Source organism: Lonchura striata, chromosome 2 (genome assembly GCF_050655825.1).
Source record: "Lonchura striata isolate lonStrDom1 chromosome 2, ASM5065582v1, whole genome shotgun sequence".
Lineage (NCBI taxonomy): Eukaryota > Metazoa > Chordata > Aves > Passeriformes > Estrildidae > Lonchura > Lonchura striata.
The window spans coordinates 82,626,934-82,644,370 of record NC_140704.1 but is presented as its reverse complement, the minus strand read 5'-3'; the positions used below and the strand labels follow the sequence as shown (position 1 = coordinate 82,644,370).

The window sequence follows — 17,437 nt, the reverse complement described above, 5'->3', positions numbered from 1 at the left end:
AAAACTGTGCTGTAAGCACACTGAAACATCTGAGTGCTTGGAGAGTCTTTGTAACACATTCCACACGTTTCATCTGGAATAAAATATATTGCTAGCTACACACAAAGCTGTTAATGGGAATCCCAACCTTCCGATTATAAATTGTGCTGCACCGATAGTGTAACTGGTGGTAATTTCTTACAGTGATACTTCTGCAAAGACCACCCAAGTACATTGAGTTCTCTCACAGAAGCACAAATGAGAGGGAAAAAAAAAATAAAACGCCCAAGCAAATACCTCTACAGATTTTGTTCTCTATGGAGCACTGAAAAATCCAGCTGCTGGAAGGATGAGCAAATTTGTGCCACTCCAGTGGCACTGTACATATCCACAATAGGAAAAATGGCAGAGAGGTTTCCAGTGCTTCAGCCCCTAGTCCTAAGCAGCAATTGCAGATGGATTTAATTCCAACCACAACTTCTGCTTCTGGGAAACCTCCATCCTTTATCACTTGTACGTGATAAAGCTCAACTGCTCTAAGGAATCCCAGTGAAATCTAAGGGCAGAGCTTGGCCTGTTCAACAGGTTCCTAAATGCCATTCTTTGAGATATGAATTTGCCATTCTAATGAAAACCACCTGGGGTCAAGTTTTCAAAGGGCTCAAAAGCCCAGCCTTTAATACAGATTCCTCACTTTGCTGCAGAAGCTCCTCTGCCATCACAGGGTTGAGGAAAAACTCAACCTACTGCAAAACTACTGGACTCAAATATGAAGTTATCTTTTTTGCAATTGCTTTTAGACATGGAATTTTTGTGTAGGACACTGAAGAGCTACCTCCTTAACTCCAGCATTCAAAGCCAACTGCTCCCCCAAAATGTACATTTATGGAACTGCTAAAATAGCTTGAGAAAAACTGTGTAGGCTGTTAAACAGTACCATCACTGCCATATCCTAAATTCTTTTTATTGGCTTGCACTTTTATTAGAAACAGTGCAATGAACAAAATGAACAGTGCAATGAAGCAAAATGAAGATTGAGAGTGTCAGATCATAAAGCAGATGAGAACATATTTAGTTCTGATTCTTTTTTTTAAGTCTCAGAGACACCCACAGAGAGGCCGTACTTAACACTTTACTGGATGTAAGGCAATACCACAAAAAAAGGAGAGAAGCTGTCATCTAGAGAGGAGGAATGACCAGCTGAATTAAAACTGAAAATGAAGTAAAGAAACTGAAGAAAACTAAGCCTCACCAACCAAAAGATTACCACAAAATAAATTAATCTTTCCTTTCTGGGCTCAGGAATTGCAAAAGTATTTAAAGTGAAACTTTCTATTTCAATTAAAAAAAAAGAAAAACTACTTCCTAGCACTGTATGCGCATCTAGTGATAATTTATGGATGGATTTTAAAGAACAATTCAGAGTTTTCCTGACTTCATTTAATCTTTGTGTAAACAATAAAAACAAAACGAATCATGGCACATTGCAAAAAACAAAGGCAGACTTTATTTTTGCTTTTTTCCCTGCTCAGGACCTCCTTTGTTTTTCAGCTGAGTCCGAGAACACAGAAATAGGGAAAAAGGCTAGGGATTTGAAAGGAACAAACCCTCAGCAATGGCTGCCCACTGAAGTATTACTTCTTCAGTAATAGTAACTCCTCTTCTGGGGGCCTGTGCCATGTTTTTCTTGTTTTTTTTCCCTTAATTTGAACAAAAAGCAGCCTCAGATCCTAATATAAGCCCAGGTACAAAATATTTTTGCAATAGCAGATGTGGACCAAACACAGCCCAATTATTCATAGTTCATTTTTCAAATGCTTTGTTAAAAAGGCTTTGATTTAAGCCTGTCTGCAAATCCTTACACATCTTCGTCATTAAGTCTTCTGGGATGAGTGAGAAAAAAGAAACAGGAAATACACAGGTAAAAGGTAATTTAATCTGGATGTTTTGTTATTCACACTATATACAACAAGACTGTATAGTGTTTCCTCCTGTATCTTTAAGAAAGAAATGAAGGAGATACATGGCAACAGACAAATCTGTGTGCTGATAATTGCTTATTGGTCCCTAGGGCACGTACACAAGTCTGGTAGAAGAGAATTTAGCTAAGCCTTCATTTTAAAATATGCTTACATCCCACAGGAATCTTAACAGTAACTGCTAGAAAGCTCCTTAGTTATTTTAAGGATAATTTTAAGGATACCTAAAAAAATGTTGACGGATTTTGCATTGCTACATCTACATCTGTACTCAGGGTCCTGTGATATAGGGAAGGCATTCTACCTTTGCAAAGAACAGATTATGAAAGAACTTTTGAGGCTTCTGAGCCTCAAGTGATATTGACAAAGGCATGCTGTATTCTGGCCTTGGGGCAGCAAGGCAATGAATAAGAAGCTCTGATTACTAAGCTAACTTTATTTAAATGCTTGATTTTTACAGGCAAGAATATTATTATCTTGCATGAGCTGTGGCATGGCGATTTTCTTTTAAAGACGCTCTACAACTGATAGGACAAGTCAGACTTGCTCCCCACTGTGGTAGATAGGGACAGGCGAATGGAAGATTTTGGGATGTGACGGAAAGCAAAAACCATTCCCCCTCACCCTGCAACATGTTATCTATTACCCCCAGAACATGTAACCACACCTAACCCAGTAGTTTTCCACTCCTTACTAACCCTAGAGACCCTACTAACTCCCCCTGATGTAGCGAAGTCCCCCTAGGCTATATAACCCCATGAGATAATAAAGGCCATTTGACCATCCACCACATGGGTGTCAGCGCGTGTTGGTGGCCCAAGTGGCCTGTGCAAGACCAGGCTGCCGTGCTGTTCCTTGCAATCAGGTCGCCTTGCCTTCCCCTGAAGGCAATATATGTGGTGCTGAAACCCGGGAAGATTCACTCGGGTAGCAGGTGTCACCTGGAGAGGGGGCAGCAGCCAGAGCGGTGAGACCGTATCCTCGGCGAGGGAGACGTCCCAGGACCCGTGATCATCATGGACACCGTGGCAAGGGTCGTAAGTGTGATTCATAAGCAGTAGGGTACTAAGTGCAGACTCAAAGACTTTTATCTTGCTATAGCAAGGCTCCTTGAGCTTGGGGTGATTGAACGCCCTGTGGATGTATTACATTTGGAGATATGGGAAAAATGCACAGCCACGCTGGCCGAGGACACGAAATCCTCAGGCAGTGGCAGAAGCCTTAAGGCATGGGGCAAAGTAGAAAAAGCCCTGCGCGGAGCGCTGGAAGAACAGGACACATGGAGCGTGGCGCGCACATGTTTATTGGTTACACCCAAGCTAGGGGTAGGAACGGGAATGCAAACTGCCCCTGAGGGCGATCCGCCCTGGAGCGGGGATCCGGGGGGGCCCGACGCATCACCCCCCCTCCCCGGGCTAGAACCCAAACCCCCCCTCGAAAACTTCCCGAAAATCCATGGTTTCCCCATCGCTCCCTCCGCTGCTGGTCAGCAATTCAGCGCTGGAGGTGCAGCAGCACGCGCAATCCTTTTGGCAGGGACTGGCGAAGGAGGCCAGAAACGCAGAAACCGCGGCTCAGGAAGAGATCCAAGCTGCGCCACCACCCCCGTACCCTGCTGAAAATGGCTCCAGAGACCAAGAAGATGGGCGGGGCGTGGGTGCACTCGGCGGGAAAAGCCCGGAGGCGCAGGGTTTTACTAACGCGCATATGCAGGACAAAGAGGAGGAGAGCGGCAGAAGGCACGGAGCCAATCGGCAGCCATGCCGGACACTGCTACCATTTAAGGGAGAGACCTCCCCCTGCAGGTGGCAGGGCAAGCCCGGGGGGCGGGAGCGGTGCCACCCCCGCGGGGAGGAGCAGGCTCGGAGCCGGACAAAAGGGCACCAAGCCCCCGAAGTTCGCTGGCATTCGACTTCCGACTTGGAGTCCAGCAGCACCAGCTTGGAAGAGCTGATGGAAGCCGGCTGGGACTCTCAAACAGAGGGAACAGAGCCAATGCAATTTAAAACAAAACCGAGTAAATCTTTAAGCCGCACCAAAAAGCAATCACAATATGAACCAGCCCAGTTTACCGACTGGGGAAAAATAAAAATAGCCTGTGCTGAATGGGCCCCAGCGGCTACCATCCAAGCCTTCCCGGTGAGGATCACTGGCCCGGAAGGGAACCAGCAGAGGGTATATACTCCGGTGAACCCAAAAGATGTACAGTCAATTGTCAAAGCCATTGCAGAAAAAGGAATCAATTCGGCCACGGTCTCCACTTTAGTCGATGGTCTCTTTGGTAATGACGACTTACTCCCCTTTGATATTAAACGAATAGGTCACATGATACTTGATGGTGCAGGAATGATTGTGTTTAAACAGGAATGGGAGGATAATTGTGCAAAGTTACTTGATGTGCAGGAATGAGAGGATAATTGTACAAAGTTACTAGCCCAAGCATCTGGCATGGGGCAACCACTGAACGGCTCGAGCTTATCCAGGCTGATGGGAAAACATGATGATATGACCACGCCTCAGCAACAAGCCACGCAGATGTGGGCTGAGGAGGTCAGGGCGACCACTCAGGCTGCTAGGGAGGCTATTCGTGCCGCCTCTCGGGTCGTGGTAAAGCCGTTGCTGTGGTCCACTGTGAGGCAGGCAGAGAGCGAAAGCTTCACGCAGTTTGTAGATCGCCTGCAGGCAGCAATAGACTCCTCTACCCTGCCGGCAGAGGCAAAGGACCCCATGGTATCTGACTGCTTGCGCCAGCAGTGCAACCCTGTCACCAAGGATATCTTACGCTCCCTGCCAGCCAGAGCCAGCCTGGCTGACATGATCAGACATGTAGTAAGGGAAGAGCACCTGACACCCATTCAGGCAGCCGTCCACACCCTGACCAGTACCATGGCATGTTTCAAGTGTGGTGAGGCAGGTCACATCGTGGTGAACTGCCCCCAGCCAGCACAGCAGTCTGCGGTGGCACCCCCACCCCAAGCATGCTCGAGAGGGCCCTGCTGGGGCTGCAGGAAGGGGCACCTCACCAAGGACTGCAGGTCCCAGCCCCAGGGAAACGGGAAAGGGAGGGGGTGCGTGGGCCGCACTCAGCCTCTTCCCGCCGCGAATGCAAGATGGCCCATCTATGACAACCCCCAGTGGGGTGGGGCACCCTTATACCCCATACCCCCACAGGAGGCAGCCAGCTTCGTACCCCCGCCAGCGACACAATTGCAGAATTTCACAACACAGCCTGCGGTACCTTTGTACCCACTACCACCGCAAGCAGCACCTGTGCCGCAGGGCCAGCAGGGGGCGCCCCAGAGCGGGACCCCTGGGTGGCCCTGGCCATCTAATAGGGAAGGAGCCCCCAAAGGTGTGGGGGACATGCCATCTTTATGGCAGTCAGGACCCCCACGTAATAGGGCTTCAGTTTTGGGCAGACACAGGAGCAGACTGCTCAATTTTTCCCCAAGCACTGTGGCCCCGACACTGGCAATGCAAAGAAGTCCTCCCAGTGAACGGAGTGGGAGGGCCATCCCGGGCATGGAAAAGCACCCAATTAGTAGCTATAACACTTCATACAAAAAAAGGACCAGAACAAACAGTGGCAATCTAGCCCTACATTTTGCAAAATTCTCCACCCCTGATAGGAAGAGACATCCTTGCTATGTTAGGAGTCAGGATTACAAATTTATAATGAGGGCCACTGCCGTACACCCACTGCTGCCAATCAAACTGACTTGGAAATCACCAGACCCCATATGGGTCGAGCAGTGGCCCCTGTCAAAGCCTCGAAGGGCAGCCTTGCTGGAACTGGTCGACCGTGAGCTGCAAAAGGGTCACATAGAACCCTCCACCAGCCCGTGGAACACCCCCGTATTCGTAATCCCCAAGAGATCTGGAGAAGGTTATCGTCTCATCCACGACCTGAGGGAGGTGAACAAGACAATCCAGCCCATGGATCCAGTTCAGACACTGCTGCCCGCGAACTCAGCCATCCCCGAAGGGCAGACATGCGCGGTGCTGGACATCAAAGATTGCTTCTTTTCGATACCCCTGCACACTGAGGACAAAGAACGAGTCTCCTTTTCCATCGTGTTCCCAAACAGCGAGCGACCTAACCTCCGCTTCCAATGGAAGGTGCTACCACAAGGTCTTGTGGACAGCGCAACCATATGCCAGATCACCATGGACAGGGCACTGATGCCAGTCCGGCACTCCCACCCTGCTGCAACCATCATTCAGTACATGAACGACATCCTCATCGCCACACCATCAGCAAGCCAAGTGGATCACTTGGTGTCCACAATCATGGAAACTCTCCAGGCCAACAGCTTTGAGATTGCAAACACGAAGATCAAGAGAGGACTGTGCGTGACCTTCCTGGGAGTGGGGATCACAAATTCCTACGTGACCCCCCACCAGGGTGAAGGTCCGCCGAGACATCAAGATGCTCCATGACATGCAGCGCCTTGTGGGATCTCTGCAGTGGCTCCAAAACGTCATCCTAGTTCCTCCAGAGGTCATGGACCCCTTATATGACCTCCTGAAAGGAAAACACCCCTGGGACCCCACGCAAGCAGCGAACTCGCTCGACTTCATCGAACATCAGATATCCACTGGCACGCTTGCCAGGTGGAACCCAAGCATACCACTGGATTTATATGTCCACTTAACGCAGAAGGGAGGGGTGGGAGCACTGGCCCAAGGACCTTCCGAAAAATCCCAGCCGATCCAATTGGTGGTCCTCGGAAGACCAACTCGTGCATTTTCCCCAGGAGTTGAATGCGTTGCTAACCTCATCATGAAAGGCAGGAAACTCGCCCTGAGACACCTGGGAACTGAGCCAGCAAGAATCCACCTCCCCTTCCACAAGCGACTGACCATGGAGTCAACCGTGATATCGGAGCACTTGGTCCTTTCTCTCACTGGTTTCGGAGGAGAAATCTCCTATCCCACCAAACCACCTTGGACTCAGCTACTGACCATTGTTGACATAGACATGCCACCAAAGGTCATGGATCGACCGCAGCCAGGACTGACGGTCTTCACAGACGCCTCCTCCACGACTTCTACTGCAGCAGCGGTGTGGCAGGCAGGAGAAACATGGCATTGCGTCAAAACATGTGACTCCACACTGTCCATGCAACAGCTGGAAGCAGCAGCAGTGGTCTTGGCATGTGGATTCTTCCAAGATGAACACCTCAACATCGTGACAGACTCTATATTCGTGGCAAAACTCTGCCTAGCCATGTCGAGACCAGGTGTTCAACATCTACAGCAGCCTCAATGCTTGAAGAGGCGCTCTCCTCATGACAGGGCACCGTGTCTGTCATTCACGTCAACAGCCACAACCCAGTCAAGGGTTTCTTCCAGACTGGCAATGACAAAGCAGACGCCGCGGCGAAGGGAGTGTGGACATTGCAGGAAGCTCGTCAACTGCACAAGTCATTCCACATTGGAGCCAAAGCACTGGCGAAAAGATGCGGGATCTCGACAGCAGACGCAAGACAAGTAGTGGCCACTTGCCCTCACTGCCAGAAGTCACCCCTATGGACCGGTGGGGTCAACCCGAGAGGTCTCAAGGCCTCAGAAATCTGGCTTCACTTTCTGCGAACTGCTGAGGCCACGAGCATGGCTTGCAGTGACAGTGGACACTTACAGTGGAGTGATCGTGGCAACACAGCACCTCAAATCCAATTCTAAGGCCACAATTCAGCACTGGCTGACAGTTATGGCATGGCTTGGTATCCCCAAACAAATTTAAACCGACAATGCTTCCTATTTAATCTCCAAATCAGTGCAGGAATTCGCCTCGGTATGGGGCATCACCTTAGCACAGGGGATCCCATATAACAGCACTGGACAGGCCATTGTTGAGCAAGCAAATCAGACCCTAAAAGCCAAGTTAGAAGTACTGGCAAAGGGAGAGGGCTTTGCCAATTCCATTCCCCCAGGAGACCAAGTGCGTATGCTGGCAACCGCATTGCTAGCACTGAACCAATTCCCTAGGGGAGATGAGACAAACAGTCCCATTCGAAAGCACTGGGCCACCCGGACACTAGAGGAGGGCCCGCAGGTCATGATCAAAAACGGGCTAGGTGAATGGGAACGGGGCTGGAGACAGGTGCTTACGGGACGAGGGTATGCGGCAGTCAAAAAAGAGGACAGAATCAGTGGTGTCCGCTCAGGTCAATCAAACTTGACCTTCAGAATGAAACTAATGAAAAACTGTGAGTTTCTGTTTGCAGGACATGCTCGTGGATCGTCCCCGTGACACGTACACCCCTGTTCCAGAGGGAGATGACGAACCACCAAGCCGCCAGACAAAACCCAAGAGTCCCACACCGGTGAGACCCAGACATGCACAGTGTCTTTGTGCAATTTTGCTGTTGGGGCTTGTGGCCGGAGAGCAAGCCGACCCAGGCCACTACCCTCATCAGCCATTCAGGTGGGTCATGCAACATCTTTCAAGCAACAAGGTGTTCAAAGAAATCACCACAGCGAACACCCCATCCTTCGTGTTCCACATAGCTGACCTGTTTCCAGGACAACCAAAACTACAGCCCATTAACCCACGTATCGTACTCATGTACATATCCTACTGGTGCCCAGCGTCCAACCCAGGGAAAAGGTACTGCGACTACCCAGGGTGGGGACATTGCGGATATTGGGGCTGCAAAATCATTGTTACAGATGCCAGACCATGGGGAGATGGGTGGCAACCGCAGGAGCCCGACAAATTTTTGCAGTTCACCTGGGTACCCATCGGCTGTGGAGACCACAATGCACAGCCTAGATACCGGGGATGCACAAGTTATAACATGACCATTTTACAGCCAGATCACCCTAGTTGGGCCACAGGCAGAATGTGGACAGTGGTCCTCAGAGGACCGAGAAGGTGGGTGAATGTATGAATTATCAGGCTCCAACCACCAGCACCTCGACCAGTAGGACCCAATAAAGTTATCAAGAATGTGCTAAAAGGGAAAAACACAACCCACCCCAAAACCTTGCCCTCAAAGGTCACCAATACCCCGACTGGCCATGTGGATGCCTTCCAGATAGGCCGCATAGCCGAGTCAGATCCAAACCCAATCTTTCGCATGCTAGAAGCTACCTTTCTAACCCTAAACGAATCCAAACCGAACCTAACTAATTCCTGTTGGCTTTGCTATGATGTTAAACCCCCTTTCTACGAAGGCATTGCTTTAGACACCCCCTTCAGTTACTCCACAGCCAGCGCCCCCCACCAGTGCAGGTGGGACACTCCCCGCAGAGGAATCACCCTGAGTCAAATCACAGGCCAGGGCAAATGTTTTGGCAATGCAGCTTTAGCAAAGCAGAAAAGCAACTTCTGCACTGCAGTTGTCAAGCCCAACAGAAAGATCAGTCAGTGGGTGGTCCCATCCGCATCTGGGTTGTGGGTTTGTCAGCGATCCGGAGTAAGCCCTTGTGTGTTCCTTGCCAAATTTAATGACTCTATCGACTTCTGTGTCCAAGTTCTGATTGTTCCTAGGGTCCTGTACCACTCAGATGAAGAAGTGTACCACCTTTTCGAAGAACCGGACAGACTCCACAAAAGAGAAATAATCACAGGTATAACTATCGCAATGCTGCTCGGCCTGGGAGCAGCTGGCACAGCCACGGGTGTCTCAACCCTCGCGACCCAACAACAAGGACTCGCTCAGCTGCAAATGACCATCAATGAACACCTGCAGAGGATCGAGAAATCCATCTCCTATCTAGAGAAATCAGTCTCTTTGCTTTCAGAAGTAGTCTTGCAGAATAGGCAAGGACTGGACCTCTTGTTCATGCAACAAGGAGGACTGTGTACAGCCTTGAAAGAGGAATGCTGCTTTTATGCAGACCACACGGGAGTCGTTAAAGACTCCATGGCAGAACTCCGAGATAGACTAGCTCAGAGAAAGAAAGACAGGGAAACCCAGCAGAGCTGGTTCGAATCCTGGTTCAATCAATCGCCTTGGCTCACCACTTTAATTTCCGCCCTGGTAGGTCCACTGGCAATACTGCTTTTAGCTGTTACCTTAGGACCATGCCTGCTGAATAAGCTAGTCTCGTTTGTTCAGGCCCGTCTAGAATGGGCGAACATTCTGTTTGTAGGCCAGCAACAAATGCTGTAAACCAAAAACTGTGAACACGGCCAGTCACAGAAGCCTTCAAAACTCGCCTTGCGAGAGTTACTCAGGTTTACCAAACCCCTTTTTCCTTACCAAGTTACAAGTTTGTACCTCACTCCAGTGCCTATATCTACGACTACCTCATTTTGTTTATGAAAAGGAGGGGGGAGATGTGGTAGATAGGGACAGGCGAATGGAAGATTTTGGGATGTGACGGAAAGCAAAAACCATTCTCCCTCACCCTGCAACATGTTATCTATTACCCCCAGAACATGTAACCACACCTAACCCAGTAGTTTTCCACTCCTTACTAACCCTAGAGACCCTACCAACTCCCCATGACGTAGCAAAGTCCCCCTAGGCTATATAACCCCATGAGATAATAAAGGCCATTTGACCATCCACCACATGGGTGTCAGCGCGTGTTGGTGGCCCGAGTGGCCTGTGCAAGACCAGGCTGCCATGCTGTTCCTTGCAACCAGGTCGCCTTGCCTTCCCCTGAAGGCAACACCCCACCCAACTGCCTCCTCCATGGTTAAATATAGATCCTTTAGCAACACGAGCAAGACCCTTTTCAAATATGCAGAAAGGGAAGCACTCTGTTACACACTCTTACACTAATATGCTTTTGCTCTAAACTGAAGCAACTGCATTACAACTTCTATCCGAAAAAATTTAGGTTCCACTTGAACAAACAGACCCCACCCCTAAGAACAAAATGCTTCATTTCAGGCAGACTACAGGTCTCAAATATTGATTTGATCAATGCAGCTAAACACAGCAGGGTAATCTGCAAGGAAAGCATCAGTGGCTAATGAATGTGTCTCTACAGACAAACTGTATTTCAGAAAGCTGCTAGTAACACATGGGTAGGCAAATTTTCATTGGCAATCTGAGTCTTCCCTGTAATTGTCTGCCACAAGGTTTTCTCCTCAGCAAGCCTTTCAAAAAGTGTGTTAAATGCAATGTGTTTAACACAGCCTGAATATTTTGTGACAGTGGTCAAACAAATTAGTGAAAGCCAAAGTCAGAATGGCATAGAGGTTAAAAATGAAAAGAAAAGAAAAAGAAAATAGGCCTGATAATTTTCCTACCTTGCATCCTCAGGAGATTCAGCAATTAAGTGGTAGGTCCTATCACTCATTATTAGATCAATACCATTTTCTTTGCCTGTATTATCAACAATCTCTCTGAAAAAAAGGAAAACACCAATATTGAGCATTACAGATTATTAACATTTTGAAAATTCTGTTCTTCTGAGAAGCTCACAAACTATTGATACTTAAAATAACAGCAGTCTTCATCAGGTTCATTTGTAAGACCCACAACGTGGTTTATCAGACCCAGTATTAGTTTGACAAACTACAGCTGTGTTTTCTGCCCACACAGTACAAATATTCAAACTACTATGAATGTCACTATACCAAAGTGACCATTCTGTTACCATTTTACCAAGACCTAAAGAAAAAGCAAAACATTATCAAACCAAGAGAGGCAAAGATAATTGAGTTAAATGGATATATTTCAGAACTGAATGCATAATCATGTGATTTCTGGAGTGCTAAAGGAAAGCTGTTGAAGATTGAAAACTGAAAGCAAACAAAACCTGGATCAGTGATTCTGTGTGGCTGTGAGTCAGCAAAAGGACAATTCCAAACATGACTTACAGAAAAAACTGAGCACTCATCTGTTCAAAAATTATGTATTTCTAAATTACATATTTCTAAATATTGATACAAAAACAACTGTGAAGATTTTAGCAATAACTGAAGTATGACATTAGAATTCCCTGCAGATTAAGAAATACACCTAATTTCATTTTTGCTGTTTTGCTGTATTTGCCTGAAGCTTACTATTTCCTTAACTGCCTATATTTCCCTATCAGCTATCCTATTCTCATAAATCTCAGTCCTATAAACAATACATGCAATCTCTGCAAATCAGACTCATGAGGACGATCTATCTGCTATCAGTACAAAAACCTGTAATTTTTTACTGTTTGATTCCTTCCCTCTCAGTAGCAGTGTCCAATGGAATACCTCCCTGTTCTGTGTTTTATGTGAATCAGCCTGAGATTTTTTAAACTGAACAGGGTCCCTAGTAGAGAGTGCTGAAATACGTGAGTTGCATTATAGGTTAGGAATGCACTCAGTAAAGATTAACACTATCTAGAAAAGCTATTGCTTATTTCTTTTGAAACACAGTTCTTTAATACATGTACCCTTTCTTTTTAGCTAATTTATAAACAAATAGTCATTGATTGAACCTAGCTCAAACTAGGTTCAGTAACCTTTGATAATTTTAAAGAACATCTATAGGGCACAGCCAATGAAGCAATGAGGTAACAACAACAACAAAGAATGACTGATTGAACATATTAGAAAAATATGCTAAATAAATGCTAATGGGATAGAGTTAAATCTAGTTTTAATATTTTAAAAAATGTAGGATCTTCAGCTTCTATTCAGAGATTTACTTGACTGCCAACAGCCCACTGGATTTCAGGAGCAAGTCAAAATTCTCACTGAAACTCTTTTCTGTCCTACTTGAAATCAGGCTCAAGCCAGGACTGCCAAAGAAAAGATTAATCAAATATTTAAATTTAGTTTAAGCTCTCTGTTAAAGTAACAAACAAATTGGATAGTTGATTACAAGGCACAGAGGGGAACTGAGTGTTACTAGCCATTTCTGTTTCTGTCTACTTTGGATGAAAGCTTAGGTAAACAGATAACTAATGTTAGCACACTAATTTTTTAAATTAGGTAGATAATCCTAAATTGTTTAGAAAGAGAAATACCATCCAGTAGAAAACTTTTTTTTTCTGTGTGCTTCAGGAAGCATAAAATTCTTAGGCTTAAGGTACTTCAGTTAACAAGGCATAAGTTATAAGATTTAGTAATCTTGTTTTTTTAATGAATATATGCATATTAAAGACTTTTCTAGACTACCACAATTATTTAAAGCATGAAAAAAATTTAAATAAATACAGAAGATTCAGCTTTGACCCATGCAAACTTCAATATACTCAGGGCTTATTAATTCCACCCTCTTCATTCTGGGTTTGCCTGCAGCTACAGACTTGGCAACATGCCCCAGATTGCCTTGGGAATCATTACAGACTAAGTAGGGCCTCTAGTCTGGGAGAAAGCATAGATGGGTTTGTTACAGCAGCATTTTTCTGAAGTATTTGGCACTGGCTTAGCTCTGGAGCACTCTCTAGACATAAGAGAGAGCCAACTAAGGACAACACTTGCTTTCACTCACTTCACCACACTCTTGCTTGCATTCACACAATTTGTAGTCAGGGCACTCAGTGTCTTCCCAGACTGAGCCCCAGGTACTACTTAGAAGGAACCATGGCTAACATAAAACTATGTAAACATACTTGGCAGTTCGGACATCCATGGCACCCTTTAGCTTTTCTTCACTGTCATTTTCAAAGTACATCAACCTGGACTGTCTGAGAACAAACCATCTTTTCTTCCAGTTCCTTCTGGAAAGTGTAGATGATCCACCCCCTTTTTTGTGAAGCCAACCCTGCTTAAGTGCTTCCTGCTTAGAACGAAACCACAGGAAGGTCTCATCTTTCAGGACACACCAGCGTCTCTTCCATGTGTTGATTAAGCCACCTGGCAAGAAAGAGAAATGTGGGTTTATATGCAGTTAAAACAAACAGCTGTATCATAAAACAGATGCTGTGAACATCAAAACTGCAGTTAAACTGAGTGTCTGCTGTAAGCCACAAACCCTCAATTTTGCATATTCTTATGGCCACCAATATTGTTGTCCATCTAAACACCTTTAAATTATAAATTGTAGTCGGTCTCTGTATTACAAAAAATATATGAAACATACATGAATTACATGTACATATACATACAATAAATTACTGAAAAGTCTTGCTGCACATGAGAATCTGATCTTTAAGACTGTTTTCAATGTATTTCAGTGATGATCTAAAAAAATTTAGTGTTAAGCTCTTTCCTCTCTTCAGGTTATTATGAGGTAACAATGTTTAACTCAAAACCACAAAACCTGGCAAAGCTATCTTTAGAGCAGGAAATACACCAGTGTGAGCTCAGTCATTCCAAAGTGTGGCCATGCAGTAGGCAATGCACCTTTTGCACTGGAGTTACAGCAAAATCATAAAAACCTTAACCAAACTGATCCTGTTTGATCTCAGTCTGAACTGATCCTGTCATCTCACAAAAACTGACTGCTAGCTATGTCAGAAAGTAAAAGCCATGCTACTTCCAACTGTATTATTTTTCACATGAACATTGTGGTGTGTATACTCATCAGTGTTCCCATTCCGAAACAAGGTATACTATAGTGATGAAATCATACAAGCATTCAGCTAGATTACGATTCACTATCAATCATCAGAAGATAAACCCAAGAATTTTAAGCAGAGAACTCCTGTGTAAATCCCTTCACAGTCTCTCACACCTCTTTGTTAAATGTAGCCTTCTTCATGTCTTCCAGATCCAAAGTGAAACTTGACTAAGGTCAATAAAATTGTTCTGCAATGCAGAATGCTGCCTATGTCATGAGGTTTTCACAGCAGGAATCAGCTTTCTTCAAAATTTGGTACAATTGGATTTGTGAGTTATTTTTCTCTATGTATACTGAATATTTCATTGTTTGCGAGTCAGCAAAGATGTAAGATGAAACAGAGGCAGCCCAAAATATTGATCTTTTTTTGCAGAGGGGAAAAACATTGCTAGATACAAGCCACTGCAAATAACTTGAGAACAGCTCAAATTAAATAAAGTCACTTTTCCATCACCCTTTGAAAAATGAGGAAATAGCTTAAATCTACAGAAATTGGGAGTGTAATACACAATAAATATTTCTGGTTATTTTATCTATTTAGCAAATTCTGATTCATCCAGTACCTTTCATGTACAGAAAACTGTGAAAGTAGGGCAGGCTGACACAGCTATAGACTGAATCCCTCCGGTAGGAAAGTTCATCATCTGTATCAAACCTGGAGTCAAAATCTTCTTCACTGTCTTCAAACTACACAAGAAAGGAAATAAAGGTCATAATTTCTCATGAAAGAGTTTAGATCAAGTTGGTTAGAAAAATCTAGCTATGTAGCTTATTATGTATTGGAAGGTTCCTGATTGGTTTTCACCCAGCTAACAAAGGAAGGAGTACACTGAAGTAAGTTTCAGCTTGAACTGTTTGATTACACAACAAATTTGTGTAAAAGCTTTGTAAATGCTCAGGAAAGTTATCCCTTTGCAAGAGTATGGTCAGGGTAAGCTGTCCTGTGCTACTTGCCCCATCACTGAAGTGCTATGGGAAGCAGATTAAAAATGTATTGAAAAGGAAATCTCGCATAAACTGTGCTACTAGCTTTCCCTCACCCCAGAGAGTCAGAATTTCTGTTTTGAATCTGACCAGAGTCATGCAGCAGGAAGGCATCCTCAACAGAGACAACAAAAGTGTTTTTTTCTCAGGCAAGAATTTGTCAGCTTATCCCAACACCCACAATGGCTCTTAGACTACTTATCACTGCCTCAAATGTAGTAGATATTGTATCATTAAAGTTTTCCTACTAAACAAGTCAGTGTTCCTGAAATGCTCTTTCACTTTCCCAACCAGACTGTCTCACAGAAACACTGGGTGAGTGGTAGAGGAAATCATATTCTTTCAAACTTATTTGCAGAAGGAAACCACACAGTATACTCAGTAAACAGCATCATATTCTTTCAAACTTATTTGCAGAAGGAAACCACACAGTATACTCAGTAAACAGCACTGAAAAAATTTCTCTGCAGAATGTGTGTCTGCCTCAGCAATTTAAACATTTTCAATTTCATGAACTTTACTCTCCAAACAATATCAAAATATACCTGGCAAGTCAGGAACTTCTGCAAGCATCTTATTCTTCAATACTCTTGCAACTTGCACACATAACTAAATTTAATTTTCCTGAAATTAATTCTCCAACATGCTACCTTGTACCCCAGTTCCAAACACATGCACAGAGAACTTCGCTGTGCACTGAGCTCCCCACCAAGTAACACAGAGAGCTGAATTAAAGCAGTTAAAACCATATCTGTGCAAAAGCTCAGGACTGCAAACAGCATCTGAGCAGCCTCTGACTCTAATGCACTCAACTCCAGTGGCATCTAAATGGCAATAGACCACTATTTCCACAGGTGCTCAGAGCAAATCAAGCTACACAATGTTTTCTAAGAACAGCTACAGTGAATCTACAGCTGCACAGTGGGAAAAAAAAAACAACTCAGAAAGCACCAATCAATTATTAGATAATATAAACATTGCTACTTACAGAAGACTGAGCTCCCTCTGAGCTGAACTGGTATGCTCCAGAGCTATTGTACGTCCCCACAGAACACCGGTAGTCTGGTGACCACTGGCTACTGTGCGAGTTAGAGAAGGTCACACTGCTGCCAGAAGTGATAGCACCATCTTCGTAATCGTCCTGGTCGTAATCATAGTCTCCATCGGGAGAAATAAGCTCCACAGAATCTGGGGGTCTGCAGGATACATTTTCTGGCATGCAGTACATGGATTCGCCACTTGAAGAGTTGTGGAGACTCACTGTGTCATGGGCAGGAGGTATGACCATGGCGTCGCTGGCAGCAGGAATTGTTGGCACCATGGTATCATTCATGTAAGGATCCTCTTCTGAGGAATCATCACTTGTTCTGATGCCACTGGTCCTTTGATCAGAATGGCCATGCTCACTCAGGTTGGGTGAATCCTTAAATGCATCATCATCAGCTTCAAAGCCCTCATCTACCTCCTCCTCAGGATATGGCTGGCTGAAGTTAAAATTGGGCTTTTCACTGCAGGCATTTCCAGTCTCTTCAGCCAGCTCAGCAGGATATCCACTGCCCACAGAGAGAGACCTGTCAATGTTTCGGACACATTCATCAATCTCATCAAAGTTCAGAGATTCCAGGAATTCCTGGGCTGCTCGACATGCTTCATCCTCAAGCCGCTGGAGCTCCTCATCTCTACGCTGCTGCAGCCTCTGTAATGAAGCCTCTGTCAAGGACAGCTCCTGCTGCTTCTTCACACGCTGCAGGTCTTCGATTTCTTTTTCCAGACGCAGGATTTCTTCCACCTGCCTGCTTTCTTTCTGCTTCTCCACTTCCTGCTTCAGTTCTGCCTCCTTCTGAGCTTTCTGAATGGCAGCCAGTTCCTGCTTCTTTCTCTCTTCTTCAGCCTGCATAAAAATAAAATTAAACAAAATAAAATCAAGTTCGACCCCTAAATGCAAGCTTCTTTTTAAAAATTTATTTCTAAAGCTCTATGCTCCACCATGCTCATTCATTTAAAAGGAGCTCTATCTTCATATCAGCAAGAAATGACAAG

The 17,437-nt window shown here is 45.3% G+C and overlaps 1 protein-coding gene across 4 annotated transcripts in view; it reads right to left on the bottom strand.

Moving 5' to 3' along the window:
* The window catches only part of LOC110479411 (unconventional myosin-X), a 77,185-nt gene that overhangs the window by 15,050 nt on the left and 44,698 nt on the right, over nt 1–17,437 (bottom strand). For all 4 annotated transcript variants that reach the window (XM_085571668.1, XM_021546725.4, XM_085571669.1 and 1 more), the window contains 4 exons: nt 16,386–17,288; nt 14,977–15,100; nt 13,464–13,707; nt 11,173–11,268 (listed from right to left, as the gene is read on the bottom strand). In XM_085571668.1, coding sequence (XP_085427794.1) covers nt 11,173–11,268; nt 13,464–13,707; nt 14,977–15,100; nt 16,386–17,288 — 1,367 coding nt within the window. The remainder of the gene's footprint in view (nt 1–11,172; nt 11,269–13,463; nt 13,708–14,976; nt 15,101–16,385; nt 17,289–17,437) is intronic.